This window comes from Miniopterus schreibersii (genome assembly GCF_964146895.1).
Source record: "Miniopterus schreibersii genome assembly, chromosome: 11".
Lineage (NCBI taxonomy): Eukaryota > Metazoa > Chordata > Mammalia > Chiroptera > Miniopteridae > Miniopterus > Miniopterus schreibersii.
The window spans coordinates 24,855,239-24,878,974 of record NC_138111.1 but is presented as its reverse complement, the minus strand read 5'-3'; the positions used below and the strand labels follow the sequence as shown (position 1 = coordinate 24,878,974).

The following is a 23,736-nucleotide window of genomic DNA, read 5'->3' as shown; positions in this document are numbered from 1 at the left end:
TTCCAGGGTAGCTGCACAGGGCTCATTCCTCCACATTGCTCATCTCTGCACATTCTCTCCTTCAGCATCTAGCCCATCCTTGGTCTTTTCCTCACTCAGGATGGCCCCCAGATCTCTCTCCTACCCAGACCTCTACTCTGAGCTTTAGACCTGCCTTTCCTCCTGCCTGGTGGACAGTTTCACCTGCATATTTATACCAATGTGTCCAAAATCTTCTTACCTTCCACCCAGAGATGCTGCTTCCTCTCCTTTCTGTTATTTTTGTTCCTTTGCTCATCAGTTCTGTTAAGTCAAAATGGGAATCAATATTTTGTGTGTTTTTTTAAACTGGCTCTCGTTTCTCAAGTTTGCCTGCAGCCCAACAGAGTTGGGTCCCTAGGCTGGGAAGCAGTGCAGGGGCCTGGTCCCAGCTCCATTCTGGCTTTCTGAATGACTTTGGACAAGTCAGTGGGACTTTTTGAACCTGTTGCCTCTCACATAATATGAAAGCTACCACTTACAGAAAGCTTACTACAGGCCAAGAACTGTGATCAGAGTTTTTTAGACATCTCACCAAAGACTAACGCATTCATGATCAAGAACTGGTTAGTAGCAGGGACTGGCTCTAACCAGCACTGTAATTCTAAATCCAGAATCCGCTTTCCATGACCCCGTGGGACAGGCTCTCTCCCCACGCCCTTGGGAGCTGGACCTAGACTACGCCCCGCGAAGGCAGCCACCAGCCTCCTTCCCAGAATGTTGGGTCACCGTACGCGTAGGGACCCTGCGACCACCGAGAACCGCGCTTCCCAGCCCGGAGCCAAACGCCCAGCCCACCCGAAGGCGCCCGGCTTCCTCGTCCCCGCGGCACCGCCCCCCTAGCGGGTAGCCCCGCCCCCTGCTCCGATTGGCTGGCGGGACCCCGGGATTGGCTGCGCCGCGGGCGCGGGCTGACGTGGCGGGGTCTACGTGTGGGCCGCCCGGGCGGCGGACGGTGGGGCTCGGAGGCCGCGGCAGCCGGACCGAGCGGGTGGAGCGGCGCGAGCGCGGGGCGCAGCGATGCCGCTGGAGCTGGAGCTGTGCCCCGGGCGCTGGGTGGGCGGGCAGCACCCGTGCTTCATCATTGCCGAGATCGGCCAGAACCACCAGGGCGACCTGGACGTGGCCAAGCGCATGATCCGCGTGGCCAAGGTGAGGGGAGCGCGCAGAGGGGAGGGGTGCCCGGAAGGGTGGGCCTGGGGCGGGCCGGCCTGGGCGGGGCTCCGGGAGGGGCGGGGTCGCAGGGCGCCGGGCCCACCCTCCTCTGCCTCGTGCCGCTCCTCGGGCCTGGAACGCGGCGAGCCAGGTCCATTTCTAAGTCTTTCGTATCCTCTCAATCCCTGCTGCACCCTATCCCCCTAACCCGACTCCCTCGCCCCCTCCTGGTGGCCGATGGTCTTTCTAAAAAACACAGATTGGATCAGGTCGTACCCCTGCTGACACCGTCAGTGGCTCCCCGCTGTCCTTGGATAGTTGGAACACTTTGTCCAACGTATTCAAAACGACTCAGGAGGCTAGAAATAAACGACAAAGATTTATTTAAGGGTCTTAGAGTTTGGAAACACGATTAGGCAAAAACCCAGAAGTGTTCTGAAGAAGAAAGAAAAGTTACGAGTTCTTATAGTGAAGTCACATCCTTGAGACTAATCAATTCTGCACTCTTAGTTGGTCCAAGATGCTTGTCAGTTGGATGTCGGGTGGTCTGGATGATGGATGCCAGGTAGTCTGGTCATGTCCTAAGCCCTTTAGGGAATAGTCGTGTCTGATGTATGCTTGGGCATTGACATACAACCAGCTGATGTATCTATAGGTATTGATGATACAGGACTGGGAAGTTCAAAATTTTAAGTTACCAGGGAGGTTAAGATAATTTCCTCATGCCTCAACCTTCATAATGTTAATAATTTAGCAGCTTGGTTAAAATGACTCCATTTTATTTTTACTTATCTTCACTCTTTCCTCACCTTTAATGTAGTCTTCAAGACCTCAATGACAAAAAAAAAAAAAAAAAAAGACCTTGATGACCTGGCCCTTTCCTTCCTATTATTTTTTATCTCTGACATCTTCCAGTGACATTGAATTACTTCCAGGAATATTTGGAAGTTTCTGGAAGTTGCTGTGGTCTCTCTTGCCTGCCATTCCTTGTGTTTGGAATGTGAAATAGTTAAAATGCCAAGACTTCGAGTTCAAATCCTGCTCCACCATTTACCAGCTATGTGAATGTGGGCTAGATACTTAATCTCTGTGGGCCTCAGGGCCTCATTTGAAAACCAGGCTTGAGAGTTGTAAGGATCAAAAGAGATAACTCGTAAAGCTCATAGCACAGTATTTGGCACATAGGATACAGTACAGTCACGCTCCGCATAACAACTGACAGCATGTACAATGGTGGTCCTTTAAGATAATGGAGCTGAAAAGTTCCTATCACGTAATGACATCATAGCTGCCTTAATGTCATAGCTCAGTGCATTACCTACATATTTGTGGTCATGCTGGTGTAAACAAACCTACTGCACTGCCAGCTGTACAAAAGTAGTTGACCCTTGAACAATGTGGGGGTTAAGGGCATGCATCCTCACTTTCCTGCACAGTCGAAAATCTGCATATAACGACTTCCCAAAAGCTTCTGTATGCACAGGGGATTGGTTCCAGGATCCCCAGCTGATACCAAAATCCTGAATGTTCAAGTCCCTTATATAAAATGGAAGAACAGTGCATACAGTCACCCTGCTGCGTGTGTGGATTGGTTGAATCATGGATGCAAAACCTAGGGATACAATAAATACTTGTGTATTTATTGAAAAATCACATATAAGTGGACCCACATAGTTTAAACCCATGTTGTTCAAGGGTCAACTATAGTACATACAGTTATGTACAGTACATAAAACTTGGTAATGATTATAAATGATTATGTTTCTGGTGTGTGTATTTACTACTTACATTAAAACAAAAGTTTGCTGTATAACAATATTCCATGTTATGGCAGCAGCCTCATAGATCTCCTTACCGTGTCTTAATTGTATCATTTTCTTTTGTACTTGATTTAATCTCGTGTTGTTTTGTACAATAATATACTGTACAGGTTTGTAGCCTAGGAGCAATAGACTCTAGGATATAGCCTAGGTGTGTAGTAGGCTGCACCATCTAGATTTGTGTCAGTGCACTCAGTGCTGTTCACACAATGACAAAATCACCTAACAATGCATTTCTCAGAAAATATCCCTTTCAAATAACTGTCAGTGTTCATGATTAGGTTTTATCTACTCCTTCATAACTAACTCTGCTTTTATGGAAGCCTACTGAATTATAAAAATATTTTTAAAGAGTAACAGTTGCTAACATTTTTGAGTGCTTACGTATTAGAAACTGGGCTAAGTGCTTTAAATGTACCATCTCATTTAATTCTTACAACATAGTGGTGTGGATGTTGTTGGTCTCATTTTAAAGGCTCAGTAAAGATAAGTCACACGCATACAGCTAGTGAATAATGAATTTCTGAGCTCTGCTCCTAGCTACCAGGCTGCAGCTTTTATACTGTAACACTGTTTCTAGGGGAAATTCCTTTTCTTTTTCTTTTTTTTGATTGAAATTATTTTTTATTTTTCAGTTACGGTTGACATACAATATTTTATTAGTTTCAGGTGTACACCCCAGTGATTAGAGATTATATAATTTACTAAATGATCATCCCAATAAATCTCGTACCCATCTGACACCATACATAGCTATTAGAATATTATTGACTGTATTCCCTATGCTGTAGTTTATATCCCCATGACTGTTCTGTAACAACCAATTTGTACTTCTTAATCCCTTCACCCTTTTCACCCATCCCACCAACGCCCCTCCCATCTGGCAACTGTCAAAATATTCTCTATCTCTGGGTCTGTTTCTGTTCTGCTTGTTTGTTTATTTTGTTTTATAGATTCAATTGTTCATAGATGGGTATCTATTATCATTTTATTGTTCATAGGTATTTATTACCATTTTATTGTTTATATTTTTTATCTTTTTTCTTCTTCTTAAAGAAGACCCTTTAACATTTCATGTAATAGTGGATTGGTAATGATGAACTCCTTTATCTTTTTCCTGTTTGGAAAGCTCTTTATGTGTCCTTTGATTCTAAATGATAAGTGTGCTGGGTAGAGTAATCTTGGTTTTAGGCCCTTGCTTTTCATTACTTTGAATATTTCTTGCCACTCCCTTCTGACCTGCAGAGTTTCTCTGGAGAAATCAACTGATAGTCTTAGTCTTATGGGAGTTCCCTTATAGGTTAGGTTACTAACTGCTTTTATGATTCTCTTTGTCTTTAACCTTTTGCATTTTAATTATGATGTGTCTTGGTATGTGCTTCTTTGGGCATGCAGAGTCCAGATGCTGCTTGTTTGAGAGATTTTAGGAAAATCCAAAGCATGAGCCAAAATATGCCATTCATATGGAAAAGCCACTGGAAACAGCTTGAGTGGGCCTGCAAGTTGGGTGAGACAGGATCTCAGGGAATGACCAGGGAAGGGCAAACAGTGATAACCAGGTTGATGGAGACTCAGATATGGTGCCAGCCTGCTGGCTCTGTGGGGGAAGGGCTCAGAAAAGGAACAATGGCCTCTGTTGTACTTCTTTCTGGGAGAAAGCTGCCCTTTAGCTCTTACCCTGATGTCACACATTTTAGTTCCTCCCCATATGTCCCTAGTGCCTTTCAAGCTGCTACTCCAGTGCTGGAGCTTAGAGGGAGTGAGTCCTACTAAGTCTGTGCACTGGACTTTTAAGAGGAACTGCCTGGGACTCCAGCAGCCACAATCCCTGCTGGGTTTTATAGCCAGAAGTTATGGGGACTTATTTTCCGTGCACTGGAACCCTGGGCTGCAGCGCCTGGTGTGGGGCTGGGACCCCTTGCTCCTCAAGATCCCTCCCGATTTTTATGTACCACACGTGGTTGTGGGACCAGCCCATCCTGAGTCTCCAGCCCTCTTACCAGTCTTGATGTGTCTTCTTCTTGAAATCCTTAGTTGTAGGACTTCCATTCAGCTAGATTTCAGGCAGTTCGAATGATGGTGGTTCTGTAGTTTAGTTGTAATTTTGATGTGGTTGCAGGAGGATGCGAGTTCCTCATTTACCTACGCTGCCATCTTGACCGGAAGCCTGAAATTCCTGCCCTTAATTTAAGGGACAACCTGTTTTTCTGAGGTATAACCTCTGAATGCTGAAGTTGTAAAAATACCTGGAGATATTGAACACACAGAAACATTGTTTTTTCTCCTTTTATCTTTTATTTTTGAAAGATAGTTCTCCAGGGGGAGGAGAATGAAGAGGTTGAGGCTGCATTATAGTAGAAAGTACTGGACTAGCATCAAGATAACACATTTACTAGCTGAATAATCTTGGGCAGGTGACTTTTCCTCTCTAGGCTTCGGCTTCACTTGTTTTACAATATGTATGTGATTTTGAATTTAAAGCAATGGAATTCTTTAAAATCCTTATATTTTAAGATTTTTTTTGGTCTTAGTTGCCAAATGGAATCACATTTTCAAGTTAGTGACCCAGAGTGTGTAATGTACAAAGGCTAGCTTGCTCATATAATGAATGTGCTTGCAACATTAAAGATTGAGTTTGTTCAATTATTTTTATTTTATTATAATTGCATAGTATAAATTTATTATAATTAAGGATTTGCTAATTGAATATACTTTTAGCTTTCCAATTTTGATGCAAATGGAGTGTCACATCTTGGCTCATCCTGGAGTTCTGCTGCTTGTTTTTTGCCAGTAGAGAGGCAATAAAACTTTGGACGAAGAAACCATCAGCCTTATAGTAAAACAGACAGTTACTGTGTTTTCTGAACCTAGAGCTTATCATAGCATTCCATAAACTGATAAGGAAATCATTCATTTTTAGGAAAGAAGCTGATAAAATAAGAGGAACCTGTTCCGGTATCACTGCTGTCATGTGGAATATAGTTTCTGCTACGTCACTTTTATTATCTTCCTGTAAAGGGAAGGTTGTGCAGATAGAGACAAGCCTTTTAACTTCTTGAGTGAAAGTCTACTTCTTGAGATAGATGTGAGAAGCAAAGGGAGCCTAAGTGACACTTGGTGAAGACTCCTCATTAGCTCGCTGGAGGCCTGGGCGTGGCAGGGATCCATGTTCCGGTTCTGAGCCGGGACACACATGGTCTCTAGCCTTGAGGAAAGTGATCTGGCCAGGCCTGCCGGAGACTCATTAAGCAACTTCGGTCCGGTCACTCTGGGCCTTGGGATCTTCATCTAGACAAAGGGGAACTGTGTTGCCCTACGTCACTTTCAGTTCTAATGTTCTTTGAACTTCTTTCCAGTGTCATGTCCTGACTGTGCTGTCTTGTGATTTTTCCAGGAGTGGGAGCAGCACTCTTAGCACAGACATTTCTGGAGCCAAGGTTTTCAACAGCAATGAATACCTCTGTGTCTACAGAAATGTCAGTAAGCTAACTCTTTAGAGGGTTTTCCTTAATATTTCTGTTGAGTGGTTTTTAAAAATAATTTTGAGAGGTTAGATACTGACTGGCAATAGAATTATACCAGACAGTCCAGCTTTCATATTATAGCTTTTGTTCAATAAGGCTGGGGCATTTCTACATTTTGTTTGCTTTTTGCCCCAGAACCTCTTGGTCAAACAAGATGTCGTGCTTTTCAGCACAAGAGCAAAACACCTAAAAGCAGAGTGGTTCCCTTATTTCCGGCCCCCATAAGGGGCTCCTCAGAACAGTTACATGCCCTGGAGCTAGCCCAAAGCAGTTTTTGATTTAGATGGAGAAACTGAGTCCAGAAACAGGATGTAACTTATCCAAGAGTTAGGGTGAGGTTCTAAATTTTTCTCTCCCAAACTCTGGTCCAGTGCTCATTTTACTGTCTTCTACTGAGTTGCACAACTTAAAATCTTCCTGTACTGTTTGATGAATTACTTTTAATATTATAACACAAAACAAAACCATAAAAGGGCCCCCTGCCTTTTTCATTTTAAGGGGAAAAAAGTAGGGGGAAGCCCCATCCCCAACCTTTTCTTCCTCTGAGACTTTTGCTTCTCCTGTTCCTCTCTGGGGGTTCTTAACCACTTCTGTCAGTTGACATTGTTTTTAAAGATGATGTCATAGCAATTGCCCCAACATTTCTCTCTGAGAATCCATGACAGGTCATTGAAAAGAGCCCTGATGTATGTTGCAGGAGTGTGGGGCTGACTGTGCCAAGTTTCAGAAGAGTGAGCTGGAGTACAAGTTTAATCGGAAAGCCTTGGAGAGGCCATATACTTCGAAGCATTCCTGGGGGAAGACATACGGGGAGCACAAGCGCCACCTGGAATTCAGCCATGCCCAGTACAAGGAACTGCAGAGATATGCCGAGGAGGTTGGCATCTTCTTCACTGCCTCTGGCATGGATGAGGTGAGCCCTCTGCCACTATGTCATTTGCTACTTTAGCAGTCCCCGGGGACAGCAGGCAGCCTGGTGGCTTTTGGCTTACAGCCAGCTCCAGCCCTTGCTCACTTTAGACTTTTTTGTGTTTTCTGGACATAGAGCTCTCCATAGCATTAACCAGATAAATGCCCAACTAAACAGGAGGCCAGAAGGAAGTGAGGCCCAGTGAGAGTTTGTGGGAAGCGTACCATAGTTTTCAAAACAAGTTGTCTCTGGGAGCAGGGGGCAGCCACACTGGCATCAGTGTCCCTGAAGCCTGTGGGAGGTCCCTGCTGGGTCAGTTTCCCCCAGTGGAAAGCCACCTGGATTAGGCGTCAGGAAACCTTAATTCTGACAGGAGTCCGTCCCTTGCTGAATGGCTTTGGCTGATTTGGGTGGCGTTGGCATTGCCATCATCCAGAAGGGAGTGGCACACAGGATCTCATGCTCACATCCTGGAAGAGTCTAGCTAGTGCCAGGTCTCAGGTTTGATCTGCTCTGTGACCTGCCTCCTCAAGATTCCATGTGTCTTTTTCTGAATATAACAAATTTTAATTATAAAAAACAATGTGATATCACAAAAAGTTTAGAAGACAGGAAAAAGAGGGAAAAACTGACCCATAATCCCTGTATGGCAGCTCTTTTTATATATTTATTCCCAAAGTCTTTTTATATGCAAATTTTATTGCCTGATGGTTATATCTATAAATATTTAGTTCTGTGCATGCTTTTCCCAGTTAACATTATACCAAAAACTTTACCCATATCTTGTTTTTATTTTCAGCTTTATAGATATAATTGACATGTAATTCCCCATACCTTATGCTTAAAGTTTTTAATAGCAGTGTAATATTTTTTGAGGATTTATAACATACCTAACCATTTCTCTATTTTTGGACATGTAGATTACTTTCAGTTTTTTGTGTTTATAAATAATGCTGAGATGAATATCTTCTTTCTGTGTTATGAGTTGTTTCCTTAAGTTAATGTTGCAGAAATGGATTATTAGATGAAACCTAAGAACACTTGTATAGCTCTTGAAACAGTCAGGATTCTTTTAGTCAACCAGAACATTTGAAGTGACTCTGGTTCATTCTCTAGGCCTCTGACCCTTTCTGCCACCCCAAAATACGTCTGTAAATTGAGTCCCAAAAAACTTAAGTCTAGCCTAGCCGTTGGTATTTTTAAAAAAGGGGGCAGAGAACCTAGGCCTCTGGGAAACTTGCCATGTCTAGGCTTCAGTTCTGTAGCCCAAATTCATTCCTTAATTAACAGCATTCATAAGCATGACATTCTTCAGGTCTGTTGGTGCATTTAACAATCATATTTCCTACTTTTGAACTATACGTCATAGTTTACAAAGCATTTTCACATACAGTAAGGTATTTTACCCCTATTGTGCCCCATTTTACAGATGAAGAAATGGAGGTTCGGAGGGGCTGAGAAGTTTGTATAATATTGCACAACTAGGAAAGAAGTCTTGAAGGCAGATCTGAAGTGTGGTGCAGTGTGCTTTCTGTGGTCGCTCAGCTGCCACCTAGGTGTCAGGCCAGGTGTGTGTTCGGCTTCCCAGAGCTCAGCAGAGCCTTTGGGCTTCCCCCTTTTTCTTCCCCACCTTTCCCCAGGACAGTTTTCCTAAAGCCTGACCATACCTTAGCATTGAGTCCAGAGCAAGGAGAAATGGAAGACATGTCATTTGGGAATTGCACTGCAGGGAGTGACAGCTAAAAACAACAGTAACAAACCAAAATAACAAAAAATAACAAACCAAAGAGTATGGCAGTTCTCAAAGTATGGTCCAGGAACCCCTGGGGCGACCCTTAAGGAGGTCCATGAGGTCAAAACTATTTTCATGGTACTCAAATGTTATTTGCCTTTTTCACTGTCATTTTCTCTCAGTGTATAGTAATGTTTTCTAGAGGCTATGTAATGTGTGATGAGATCATTTCTTTGGCAGCAGCTGTGCGCTATATGTGTGTTTTTTTAAATAACAGCTTTATTGACATACCATAGAATTCACCCAATTAAAATACACAATTAAAGTTCCTGGTATATTCACAGGGTTGTGACCATCACCACAATCAGTTTTAGAACATTTTTATCACCCCCAAAGGAAAAACTGTGTGTCAGCAATCATTCCTCTTCCACCACCACCCCCCCAATTCTCCCAGCTCTAGGCAACCACTAACCTACTTTCCGTCTTTATAAATAATTTTGCCTGTTCTGGATAATGCGTATACATAGAATCAGGCAACATGTAGTCTTTTGTGTCTGGCTTTTTTCACTTAGCATCATGTTTTTAAGGTTCATCCATGTTGTAGCATGTATCAGCACTTCATTCCTTTTTTATTGCTAAATTATATTCAGTTTTTTGGATATACTACATTTTGTTTATCCAGTTATCAGTCGATGGACATTTGGATGGTTCTCACTTTTTGGCTTGTATGAATAATGCTGTTATAAACTTTCATGTACAGGTTTTGTATGGACATGTTTTTATTTCTTTTGGGTATATATTTGTTAACTCTATATTTAACTATTTTGAGGAACTGCCAGGCTGTTTTCCAAAGTGACTGTACCAGTTTACATTTCCACCAGCAGGTATAAGAGTTCTAATTTCTCCACATCCTCACCAACATTTGTCGTCTGACTTTGTGGTTTTGATTTGCATTTCCCTGATGGCTCATGGTATTGAACATCATGTGCTTATTGGCCACTGGTTTGTCTTCTTCAAGGAATGTCTGTTCAAATCCTTTGCCAATGTTTAAATTGGGTTATTTGTCTTTATATAGTCTAGATACAAGTTCCTACAATATTTGCAAAATTTTCCCCCATTTTGTGGGTTGTATTTTTACTTTCTTGATGGTGTCCTTTGAAGTACAAACATCTTTAATTTTGATGATGTCTAATTTATCTACTTTTTCTTTTTCGCTTGTGATTTAAAAATTTCTCAGTTATAAAGCACAGTGTGATATCACTACAAAACTACTAATATGGCTAAAATAAAAAGTGGCGATGACTCCAAACTGTGGAAAGGGTTCAGAGAAAATGGATCACTTATATGTTGCTGGTGGGAATGTAGAATGCTCTAGAAAATAATATGGCAGTTTTTTCTTTTTTGAAACACAACTTTAGTAAGATGTAATTCATATACCATGTAATTTACCCCCTTAGAGTGTACTCGTAGTTTCTTATAAAACTAGACATGTTTATCATGTGACCCACCAGTTGTCATCTGGTAATTTATCCCAAAACAAATGAAGAACTGATACATGCTACAGTGTGTTCACACAAAAACCTGAGTGTCCATAACAACTTTATTTGTAGTAACCCCAAACTAGAACAACCCAAACATTCTTTAGTAGATGGATTGTTAAAACAAACTAGTACATCCACACCACAGAATGCTACTCAGCATTAAACAGAAACAAACTACTGATACATGCAACAGCTTGGATGGATCTCAAAGATATTATGCTGAGTAAAAAAGCCAGTCTCAGAAGGTTGCATGGTGTATCGTTCTGTTATATAATATTCTTGAAATAACAGAACTAGGAGGTGGGGAACAGGAGTTAGGGAGGGGGAGGAAGGAAGGTGGATGAGGCTATGAAGGGGTAACAAGAGGAACCTTGTAGTGATGGCATAGCTCTGTTGTGACTGGTGGTGGTCGTATGAGTCTGTGCATGCAGTAAAATTACACAGAATCTAATACATGCACACTCAGATGAGAACATGTAAAAATGGTGAAATCTGAAGGAGATTAGTGAACTGACCCTCAGTGTCACTCTCCTGGTTATGAGATTGCATTATATTTTAGTGAGATGTTACCACTGGGGGAACTGGGGGAAGTGTACATACGATCTTTGTTATTTCTTATAGCTGCATAGGAAGCTATTCTCTCAAAAAGTTTAAAATTTAAAGAACACAAAATTCTGTAGTTTTAATTTTAATTCAGTACATTTGAATAGATAGCACCTACATAAACAAAAGCTCTCTAGTATCCTTAGTAGTTTTTAAGAGTGTAAACCCCAAAGCATTTGGGGCCCCGTGCTGCATGGTGTACACCTTGGCAGTGTGGACTGCTGGTTACGTGCGTGGACTCCCGGATCAGATTTTGAGTTTGAATATGGTTCTGCCTGTCATTGCTGGTGTGTCATGCGGAGGTTATGTAACCTCTTTGCATTTGGTTTCTTCAACTGTAAAGTGGGCTAGTACCTGAACCCATCTCGTAAGCAGATGTTAGCTACAGTTGAGGAAAGCAAGCTGGGCTGAGGGTTGGGACATCTGGGTTCTTGCCCTGATCTACTCTGAGATCATCTCAGTGTGAGCTTGGCCAGTCCATTCTCTGCTCTGAGCCTCCTTGCTCTCTTTGTGTGAACAAGCTGCTGTCCGAGGGCTCTCCCAGCTCTGATGTCCTGAGTCACTGTAGGACCAGAAAAGTCCTCACTAAGGTGACACACCTGGAATGAGGACTTCCCTGCTCAATGCATGTTTCCAGACACCTGAGCATCTGGATTGGACAGAAGGAGAGAGGGCACCTCCTTGCATCTGAGGCTGCTTAGGAAAAGTCACGTTTGCTTGCTTCCAGGTGGCTTCAAGGTGAGATGCAGGAGCAATTGGGAGATGCAGAGGAGCCTGGGTGTTGGGAGTTGGGGGCTGCCTCTCAGCCTGCAGCCTTTTTGTTTCCCAGGAAGCTTCTGTTTAATGTGTAGAACTCTGTTCTGCAGCCACACTGAGCTCAGGTCCTGGCACTGACACTACCTGTGTGGGCCTGGGCTCATCATGTAACCGCTTGGAGCTGAAGATGCCCCATCTATAAATGTGGGATAATAAAAATGCCCACTCCACAGGGCCGGGGTGAGGATTCCATGAGATAAGCCTGTGGGTGGAAGGCCAGTGCAAGGCCTGAGTCCACTGAATGATAGTTGTTCTGTTACTTACAACCCTTTGGAGTTTTTCTGCTTCACACCATCTTTGCAGGGAGGCTCCTTTGTCCTTGGAATGCCATTTGTTCCCAACTGGTCTCCTGACCAACCTGGGCACAGGCAATGAGGGAAAGTGCATTCATAAGAGCCTTTACAAGAGTTAATTTGCTTTGCCGGCCAGGCCCCATTTCGGAACCAGCATGTCCTGTCTACCTGGCCGTTGGAAGTGGGCTGGTCCCTTGTTTCGTGTTTACCTAGCATGTGGCTCTAGGTATTTATACACCCTAACTTCCTTATGGACCGTAGACAGTCACTGAGTGTCTGTTTTCTCCCCTCTGTGTGCTGCCCTAGGGCGTTCTTATGTGCTGAAGAAAGGTTAGGGTGTGGCAGAATTTCATTAAGCCAGGTAAACTGTCGGGGCACCTGGTCAAAACTGCACAGAGGCATGTGCATCTCTGCTGAAAGGAGCGGTGCCTGTGGTCTAAGTGGAGAGTTCTAGTCAAAAAGCCAGTGGCAGCCCTGCAGGCATGGCTCAGTGGTTGAGCATTGACTTAGGATCCAGGAGATCGTGGTTCGATTCCTGGTCAGGGCACATGCCCTGGTTGCGGGCTCGATCTCCAGTGGGGGACGTGCAGGAGGCAGCCGATCAATGACTCTCTCATCATTGATGTTTCTATCTCTCTCTCTCCCTCTTCCTTTCTCTCTCTGAAATCAATAAAGATTAAAAAAAAAAAAAAAAAAGCCAGTGGCGGCCATGACCATAGAGGTGGCCCCTCACACACAAATGACCCATCCTCCCGAGCTGCCCTGCCCTCCCAGTGTGCCTCTTCGGTGCTCTCTTTCTTCCTCCCTTCCTTTCCTCAGCCAAGCAGGGTGCCTCCTGCCCAAGTCCTGGTGCACTCAGGCCACTTGGCTGAGAGCGAGCCCAGCCTTTTTTGAGTTCCGTGCTTCCCCCCTCATCATTCCTCACCCTGGGCAGCTCTCCAACTCATCACCGTGGGCTTCTTTACTACAGGATCCCCAAGTTAAGGGGAGTGGTAGGGGCTTTAGAAAAATTCCAGCTGCTCTCTTCTGTTACCTGTTAGATCAATGGGCCCCAAAGTTTCTCACAGGATGTGATATGGAAAGTGGGTTCTGGGCACACATTGTCAGTCCTCTTTAATTAATTAATTAGAATCAGCAAATCCCCTCCCCTCAAATGAAGGGACCCTTTAAGAGGGAGCTCTGCCAGTACAGCATTTCACCCAAACTCGGTTGCCAGTGGGACTCTTTTCTGTGCATTTAACCCAGTTGGATGCCCAGGGTGCATCACACTGGCTGAGTTTTTTCCAGGCCAACTCCAAAAGGCATTTACTGTGGGTGGGAGGGAGGGAGAAGTTGTGAGGCTGCCTGTTGCATTGCACCCCTAGATGGAAAGGGGACAGGCAGCCGGATGGGTAGGGCTGGGGGATGCCAAGGAGTCCACAGAGAGCAGGGGGCCACTGGCACCGATACAGCCTGAGGAGGCTGGTGAACAGGGATGGAAGGCTTCTCAGTAGCTGAAGTTGGCACCCTTTGCAAAGATCAATCTGAAATCGCAGTTTTCTGAACGGCCACTAGTGGGGATGATTCCCCAGGAGGCCTGCAAAACGAGGCCTGCCTATCCCTTTGACAGAATTGGCCCATTTTTCTCTCACTATAAACTTGTAAATTTTACAGCCTCCACAGATGAGCTTTTATGAAGTGTTTTTTTTCTGCATTTCGCCCCTCCTTTCCCCTGCTTGCTCTGCACCTTTCCTGAGTGACCTCATCCATCTTTTTATACTCTTGGGGATTTTTTCATCATAAGCCACTTTCTCACAAGTTGAACATTAGATAGAAGAAAACAGCATAGGGCTTTCCCTCTGAAAGTAGAAAACACTCTCTCTTCATCTGCCAGATAGAGTGAGAGGCATGGAAAAATTTGACTTTGTTCAATAAACATATTAAAGAATGTTTTTCAGCCTGGTGGGCGTGGCTCAGCAGTTGAGCATCGACCTAGGATCCAGGAGATGGAGGTTCGATTCCCAGTCAGGGCACATGCCCGGGTTGCGGGCTCGATCCTCAGTAGGGGGGCGTGCAGGAGGCAGCCGATAGATGATGTTTCTCTCATCGATGTCTCTATCTCTCTCCCTCCAATCAATAAAGACATGTTTAAAAAGAATAAAAATTAAAAAATAATGTTTTTCAGTTCCATTTGAGGGCTAGTTAACAGTGTGAGACATAAACAGGACAGAGTGAGCTAGAAAAATACGGGAAGGAGAGAGATGCGGAAGAAATAGAGTAGAAGGGAGGAGGCAGCAAGAACTGCAGCAAAGGTGGCTTAGCGCACTTGGAGGTAAATGGTACTTGGGCCACGCTGGACAGTGCCTCTTGGACGCAGGGGGTTGCAGACTCTCTGAACTGGTCACTGGCTGGTTAGCCATTTGTATGGCCCTCCAGCAGCTCTAACCGGTACATTATTAGAGGACTTACCTGTGAGGAAGGTTATTTTCTGAACGCAGCTACTGCGATTGGAGTAGCGCATCACCCACTGGGAAGATGGACGGAAGCTCAGGCGTCAGTGGATTGATTGAAGAGCTTGCTGGGAGAATGACCTTTCCATACTGTTCCTCACCACTCCTGTGCCCTTTGGATTTTCAGGTGTGGTGACCTAGCTCCTTGCTACTCAGAGTATGGTTCACAGAGCACCAGCCTTGGCATTACCCAGGAATTTAGTAGAAATGCAGCCTGGCTGGTGTGTCTCAGTGGTTGAGCATCCACCCATGAACCAGGAGATTGTGGTTCAGTTTGTGGTCGGGTCACATGCCTGGGTTTTAGGCTCTATCCCTAGTGGGGGGGGTGGGGTGCAGGAGGCAGCTGATCAATCGCTCTCTCTCATCATTGATGCTTCTCTATCTCTCTCCTTCTCCCTTCCTCTTTCTGAAGTCAATAAAAACATTAAAAAAGGAAGAAAAAAAGAAATGCAGACTCTCAGACCTCACCCTAGACTGACAGTTTGCATTTCATTTTAATATCCCTGGGAGATTCACGTACCCAAGTTAGAGCATGAGAAGCGCTGACCTAGCTCATCAAGTCTTCCAAACTTGCTTTGAAACTCAGGCAGTATTTGAGGACAGACAGAACTTAGATATTTCGAAACATTCCCCTACATTGATTCTCCCCACTTCTGATTTCCAACTTTAATTTTTAAAAAATATTTTTAATTGATTTTTAGGGAGAGAAAGGGAGAGGGATAGAAACATCAATGAGAGAGAAATGTTGATCTGCTGCCTCCTGCACACCCTCTACTGGTGATTGAGCCCACAACCCAGGCCTGTGCCCTGACCAGGAATTTAACTTGTGACCTGGGTCAGCGTTCAACCACTGACCAACACCAGCCGGGCTCCAACTTCAATTTTTTTTAAATAGTAATAAATAAATAAAATAAATAGTAATAAAAGGTAATTTTGGCCATGGGTGGGTCGCTCAGTTAGTTAGAGCATCATCCCATACACCAAAAGGTTGTGGGTTCGATTCCCAGTCAGGGCACATACCTAGGTTGCGGGTTCGATCCCTAGTCAGGGAGCATAGGGGAAGCAACGGATCAGTGTTTTTCTCTCTCCCTTCCTCTCTCTAAAATCAATAAACATATCCTTGAGTGAGGATTTTTTTTAAAGAAGGTAGTTTGGAGGTTCTTGTAATTTGATAGCAAACTGAGATTTTACTCTTAAAACTTATTGGTCTTCTGACTCCTTCATCAAACATTTGCTACACTTGCCAATCTCCTGAGTCTTACTGATGAATCCCAGATAAGGATGGTGAAAGGCCCTAGAACAGGGGATGTTTTCAAGCAGTGATGTGTCAAAAAAAAAAAAGCGACAGGTTTATCCTGAGCGGCATGGTTTGAGGTCTGAAAGGGCTTGGGGTGATAGGCCCTGCCAGCTGCATATCACTAGGGCTGGGCCATCAAATGCTCCATTTTTTCCACTTTGGCAAGGATTGAAATGGCCTCTTTTCCCAGCTTTTTGGTCCTGCGCTAAAGGGTAAGGCCTTTGAGAGACATTCATTTTCTCATTGCCTGGTTTTCTGGGTCAAGATTAGGTCATGACCCTTTGAATTTGTTCACTGGGCCCTGTGCCCCTGGGGAAGAAAAGCTGGCCAGGGGTCTGCTTCTTTTCCGGATTCTGTAGCCAGCCAGGCCGGCGTGCAATGTTTGTTGGACAAATGGATGGGTGGCTATGAATGAAAGAATGTTTGAAGTTGAATGAAATGACTGATAACAAATCTTCGCCTGCTTTCAAGTTGTTGAGAGAGTCCCTCTTGCTGGTAAAAGGAGGGGTTTTCTGTTCCTATGTGGCTCCTTGCCTGTCTTGAGAGCAGTGTTTTTGAACAATGGTGAAAAGAGCTCCTTCTTTGATTTTTGTAGATGGCAGTTGAGTTTCTGCATGAGCTGAATGTTCCATTTTTCAAAGTTGGATCTGGGGACACTAACAATTTTCCTTATCTGGAAAAAACAGCCAAAAAAGGTGAGTGTTTAATCTTTGTTGTACAATCTGAGGGAGTCCAAACCGCGTTGTAACTCCTCTAGTGGCAGCTAAAGGAGTAAGTTAGACTTCAGAAAACTCTTTTCAGTCTGCACATCCACTTTTTCATGTGCTGACTTGAAAGGGAAGAAGTTAAGGGTGACACAGTTGTTATAAGGATTTAATTAAAAATTATTTTTAATTTATAAGAAGTTATTCAAAATTGAGGATACAGCACTGTCTTAGAGGAAGCTCTGAGAAATATTCTGTAGGTATTTTATAATATCTAATATATGCACGTTATAGTTTGTGAGGAGGAGTTTACAATATGAGTGATCTCATTTGATTCTCACAACCTGGGACTGAAGCAGGTCTTGTGATTATGATGCCTTATTCTATGTCATAGCCAAGGCATCTGAGACCACATAGCCAGGGAGTGGCAGGCTGCGCCTCACACTCATTCATGCTCTTGAATCTGGGGTCTGGGGTTACCCGCCCACACACTGCAGCCTCTTCGTCCAGGGAGATGCTCATCTTTCTCTGAGGAGTGTGAAATTGCTCTGACTCCTTAATCCAGTTCACTTTTCTAAACTATAACGTGGGGGGATGACGGGAGTGTGCATTGCCCATGGTCGAGGACAGGAACCCACCAAGCTCACCTCTGTTCCTCCACAGTGGCTGGCAGAGTATTTGAGAGATGTTTGTGAAGTTCGGTTGCCTGAGGAGACCAACAGTTGGGGTGTGCTTGAGGGAGAATCTGAACCCCTAGAAAGAAAGTGACGATGGTGTTGGTATTGGGTCACTCAGGCCGCCCAATGGTGATCTCCAGCGGGATGCAGTCGATGGACACCATGAAGCAAGTCTATCAGATCGTGAAGCCCCTCAACCCCAATTTCTGCTTCCTGCAGTGCACCAGCGCGTACCCGCTCCTGCCTGAGGACGTCAACCTGCGCGTCATCTCGGTGAGCGGAGGGAGGGCCACTGCAGAATGGCTTTTCTTGGGCCATTTACTGTGGGGAAGATGACACGTTTTTGACCACTGAAATTCTAACCAATGTTGACATGCTTCGTAATTTGAGTCTCCTTTGACAAATCTTGCTGTTATAGAATCGAATTAGAAACCAACGTGTAGCTAAGGAAGCAGATGCATTCTAAAGAGGGTGATTATAAATTAAACTTTCTTAAAACCAATCTTAATTTCACCCATTGCAAAATTTTAAGTCCTCATAATTGTCTATATACATTTTCTTTACCCATGTTTCTTAGCCATTAGAGGTCCCTCTTCTGTGAATTGCTGGCTCATTAGTGCGTTGTCTTGTGTGTGTGCGTGGTGAAATAAAAGGCTTATCATTTTAACCATTTGTGGGTATACGGTTCCGTGGTATTTAGTACATTCACACTGTTGTGGTACCATCTCCTCCATCCATCTCCAGAACTTCATCTTCTCAAACTGAAACTAAACCCATTAAACACTAACTGCCCATTTCCCCTCCCCTAGCACCTGGCAGCCACCATTCTTCTTTCTGTCTGTGAATTGGACTTCTAAAGGTACTTCATATAAGTGGAATAGTAGTATTTGTCCTTTTGTGTCATCTTGGTTCACTTAGCATGATGTCTTCAAGGTCCATCCATGTTGCAGTATGTGTCAGTGTTTCATTCCTTTTTAAGGCTGAATAATGCTCCATTGTATGTGTGTACCACATTGTGTTTGTCCACCCATTGATGTACATTTTGGATGTTTCCACCATTTGGATATTATGAATAATGCTGTTAGGAACATTGGTATACAAATATCTTTTTGTTTTTCTTCAGATTGAGTTATAGGTGCCCCCCCCCTTTTTTTTTTTTTAAGAGGAAAGGAGAGGGGGGGAGAGAGAGAGAGAAACATCAATGATGAGAGACTCACTGACCGAGCCCGCAACCCGGGCATGTGCCCTGACCAGGAATTGAACCCCAATCGCCTGGATCCCAGGTCGATGCTCAACCGCTGAGCCATGCCCGGCCGGGCTATAGGTGCCCTTCTTGAAACTTCTGGCTTTTCCTACTCTGTGTTATTTGCCAGCTGTTAATTTTCTACCTGTAATTCTGAACATCCCTGAGGCTCAAACTGTTTACAGTGACAACCTTGAGGTAGCTTTTTCTCTCCCAGGATTTTGTCCACTCCAACTCAGTCAGTTTACAGATGGCGAGGTCTAGTCCCAAAGGGAAAGGACTTACTTGCCTGAGATCTCATAGCAGCGTGGTGGCAAAGCTGGGACTAGAATCCTTTGTCCCTTACTGTCTTGGGCCAACTCTATAAGCCCTGAAACTTAATTAGAAATGTGTGTATGCGTATTTATTATACAAAATATTAGAGTAATATTAGTGCAATTCTAAATATATGTACATACATGTAATAGTGATATTGCAATTGACCAATTTTTCTTTTGCATTTTCCTTTGAATATAGTATTTGACTTTTTTTTTTCATGAGAGTGTAAACTTTTGTACATGTTGCTATAGTCTTCATACCTTGCTTAAAAAAAATTAACCTTTTTTGAAAACTGACACGGTCTTTTTACCTAAACTTTCTGTCCCTCCCAGTTGATAGTCTTTATTTCTAACCATCTCTGAATGCTGTTATTTTTTAAATTTAAACATGCTTTTTAAAAATTCAAAACAGTTTTGAGTTATAGAACATAGAACGTGAATATTCTCTTAATCCTGTGTAAAAGAAATTACCATAATCAACAATTTAGTGTATGTGACTCCAAATAATGTCCTTGATTTTCTTTCTCTGTGTAGCATGGCCCCCCTTTCCCTTCCAAAACCAAGGTGCAGTCATTCTGTCTGTTCTCTTGATACCAGGGCCCCAAATGATAAGTTGCCAGCCTTCCTGTCTCAGGCCCAGCCCACCATATTACAGCAGTTTGAATTCCCTGACCCAGCAACCTGCACCCCTTGTCCATCACACACCCTTAAAGCCTGGCTTTCAAGCCTTTGCCACTCAACTGTCCTGTCTTTATTAAACCCATCTGGGTCTTTCTACTGTACTTAAGCTTCCTGGTCACCCTCACTGACAGGACTCACTCGACTTAGAATGCCTTTTGTTGCATTCAGTGAATTCTAGATCACAGATTAATTATTTAGGATTTCCACCAAAGGATTGTTTTAAGATTGGGCGATATATATTATTGATGGTATTTGTGACATTTAGCAGCTCAGGCTAATTCAGTGTGACAGGTGCTTTTTAAATGAGTTTAGGCATCCACTTATAGCTCTGTTATTCCTGGTGGTTTTTGAGGTGTGAAACATTCTTAAAATGCATTCTTGATAACAATACCATTATTTTTTGAGCATCTACAGTGTGCTGAGTGCTTTTCATGCATTTATGGCACCCTCAACAGCTATTATTACCCCCAGTGAGGGTAGGCTCTCTGGGCGTCTTATCCATAATTGCACAAATAGTGAGCTGCTAAACTAGGACTCTAACCCAGGTCTGCCTGACTCTGGAATATATGCATGAGGTACCACAATATTTAACCTTTTTTCCTTTTTCTATTTTACAGGAATATCAGAAGCTCTTTCCTGACATCCCCATAGGGTATTCTGGGCATGAAACAGGCATAGCCATATCTGTGGCCGCTGTGGCTCTGGGGGCCAAGGTTTTGGAGCGTCATATAACTTTGGACAAGACCTGGAAGGGCAGTGACCATTCGGCCTCGCTGGAGCCTGGAGAGCTGGCCGAGCTGGTGCGGTCTGTGCGCCTCGTGGAGAGGGCCATGGGCTCCCCGACCAAGCAGCTGCTGCCCTGTGAAATGGCCTGCAACGAGAAGGTGGGTTCCTCCCCCCTGCTGGGCTCTACTGTTCGAGAGGGCCAAGGGGGGCTTACCTGCCAGGAAGAGTCAGGACCTACCCAGCCTGAGCCCAAGTCAATGGGATGATAAAGGAATGCCACTCCAACCCTCTGAGTCTCGCTGGGCTCATGTTAGCAGCAGGAGAAACATACTACTTAAGTGAACTTCAGCAGTTCCTGCTGCCTAGGACATGTTATAATTTCTCACTAAGTCTCTGAAGTCTTTGGCCCCAGAGCTCTAGACTTCAGGAGATGTAAGGGGTAGTGGTGGTGGCCAGGGCCTCATGAGGCACTAAGGCAGGTCCAGTCTGGGGTCCCTTGGAGTAAGTAAGCCTTGAGAAACATTCAGGTAGAGGGGTTCCATGAGGCAGTGGGAGAGGGCCTGTGATATGTTGAGACATCCCTACTCGGGGGAGGCACTGGGTGGATGGGGGTGGCAGGTTGTCATGGGCGGTAAGGAGGGATGATGCAAATATTCCCCCAGGAGCTGTGTATCATTGGCCTTCAGGCAGAGAGGATGGTGAGGCCAAGGAGCACTGCCTGGTACACTGACAATCTGGGCTTCTTGGAAGCCATGGCCTAGGCCTCTCTTGGCCTCTGAGTCATAGAGCCAGATATCTCAGGGCTGCCAGGAGTGCAAACACTCCTAATCTGCTGCCGGCCATCTGGGTGAAGGCAAATATCGACCACCAGGCGTGCATGGGGAGTGTTGTCATCTTTTATTTTAGTGGGGCCCTACTCACTTCCCTCAAATTAAAGATATATAGACACTGGGAAATTACAATAATGGTAAAAAGAAACAAACTGCCTGATAGAGGAAAAGGAGAGAATTGTACCAGAAGCCAGAATGAGAACTGAGTGCTTAATTTGGTTCTAAGTCTGGTTCCCTGAGCAAACAGTGACATACATGCATAATCTGATATTGTTCATTGATAGATATTTGTCCTGGTACTAAATTCCAGAATTGATTCCTTGGCCCTTACATAGAGGATAGAGTAATAGTTTGTTTAGCAGCACAGTGGACAAGACATAGAAATGCTGGTCATGGGCCTCAAGTACCCTTCATTCTGCTCGCCTGCCTGTCCTGTCTGCCCTGTCCTAGGCCTCCTTTCCTGTCCCCTGAGGAGCAGTCACACATCATCTTGTGAGACCTCTATATGCCTGTTTTACTCAGCAGTGTGGCCATAAGGGATATATGTCCCTTGAGAACAGTGGACCAGGAATGAGGAATCCTAGGTTCTCATCCCAGCTCCTTGCAACCTTAACCGAGTTGCCTACCCTCTGTGGGCCTCAGTTTACCCATGTTTAAAATGAGATATTGAACTAAATGATGACAGAAGTAAATTACATAATTTTCATTTATCAAGAGCATTCTATGTCCCAGGTAGATTATATATATTATCATAGATCCTTATCGTTGTCTAACAAAAGATAGAGGCACTATTATTTCCCATTTTACAGAGAAACTGAGCCACGGCTGGGTTTGGACCAGCTGACTGACATAACCCAAGCCTTTTCCTTTGCATTTTATTGTGAAGGCCTCTCCTCTGAATCTGAGTTCACACCACACTGGCTGAGTCCCTGGCATGTGTGAGAGACTGCCCTAGGTACTGAGTGGGACAACAGAGTCCCTGTTCCCAAGGTACCTTGTGAAGACTGAACAGGTACCTTGAGTATAACTTGCACTAGTTACTTTTGTGACACTAGCACTGAATCTTAATTTTATCCACAGCTGGGCAAGTCTGTGGTGGCCAAAGTGAAAATTCCAGAAGGCACCATTCTAACACTGGACATGCTCACTGTGAAGGTGGGTGAGCCCAAAGGATACCCTCCTGAAGACATCTTTAGTCTGGTGGGCAAGAAGGTCCTGGTCACTATTGAAGAAGACGATACGATCATGGAAGAATTTGTAGAAAATCATGGCAAAAAAATCAAGTCTTAAAATAAAGTGCCATTCTCTGAATTCTGAATTGCCTTGCTTCTGAATTGTACTGTTGGGTATGTTGGGTGAGGTGGGACAGGAGTGGTCTCCAGACCTGGCTCTCATCCACTTCCCCTCCCTGACAGCGGACATTTTTGAGCCAGGCCCTGTGTCAAGCCCATTGGAGGGATACAAAGAGCAAATACAACCATCTCTGCTTCAGGCTGGCTGGTCCAGAAGGGGAGCTGGGCTCAAAAGCAAATCATCACCTTCAGTTGTGTGGGTGCAGGAGGGGCAAGTGCTGGCTGTATGGGTCCCCTCCTTTAAGCCTTCATTCTTATTGCCCACAAAGCCAACCCAAATAACCCCAGATTCCCCTTCTTTCCAGACCTCCAGCTGTCTCTCTCTCGTTTTTAAACCACTTATTTTATTAGTATTAGTATTATTTTGTTAATCCTCACCCAAGGAAGGATATTTTTTCCATTTTTTTAGAGTGTAGAAAAGAGGGAGGGGCGAGAGAGAGAGAAACATCGATGTGAGAGACGCATCAATTGGTTACCTCCTGTACGCCCGACCCGGGCTGGGATTGAAGAACCTGCAACCCAGCAGTGCTCAGGCCAGTGCTCCAACACTGAGCAGAACTGGCCAGGGCATATCTCCCCATTGCCTTATCCTCTGCGCACTCTGAGGCTGTGTTCAGTTAGCTGTATAGTAATCACTTGTATTAGAGAAGGTATTGGTCAAAGGCAGAGAAATACCCAAGGCTCTGATATCTCAGAAAAGAGAGGGAAGTGGCATTCATTCCTTTCATTAGCTATGGCCCTGGCTGGTGTGGCTCAGTGGTTAGAGCTTCGGCCCACGGACTTAAGGGTCCCAGATACAGTTCCGACCAAGGTCATGTAACTTGGTTGCAGACTCTATCCCTGGCCCCGACTGGAGCACGTTTGGGAGGCAACCAATCGATGTGTCTCTTTCACATCGATGTTTTTTTCTCTCTCCCTTCCACTCTCTCAAAAACAAACAATAGCTATGGAGTGCTTACTATGTGCCAGGCTCTGTTTTAGGTCCTGAGGATAACACCAAATCCCTTC

At 44.4% G+C, this 23,736-nt stretch overlaps 1 protein-coding gene across 1 annotated transcript; it reads left to right on the top strand.

The window, feature by feature from the left end:
• The first annotated feature begins 915 nt into the window (after positions 1–915).
• On the top strand, positions 916–22,687 carry NANS (N-acetylneuraminate synthase). The gene is made up of 6 exons (XM_081151091.1): positions 916–1,170; positions 7,215–7,430; positions 16,794–16,893; positions 17,698–17,852; positions 20,438–20,704; positions 22,457–22,687. Exons 1-6 carry the CDS (start codon positions 1,039–1,041, stop codon positions 22,664–22,666), a joined length of 1,080 nt encoding a protein of 359 aa, XP_081007217.1. The 5' UTR covers positions 916–1,038; the 3' UTR covers positions 22,667–22,687.
• Positions 22,688–23,736: the final 1,049 nt, after the last annotated feature.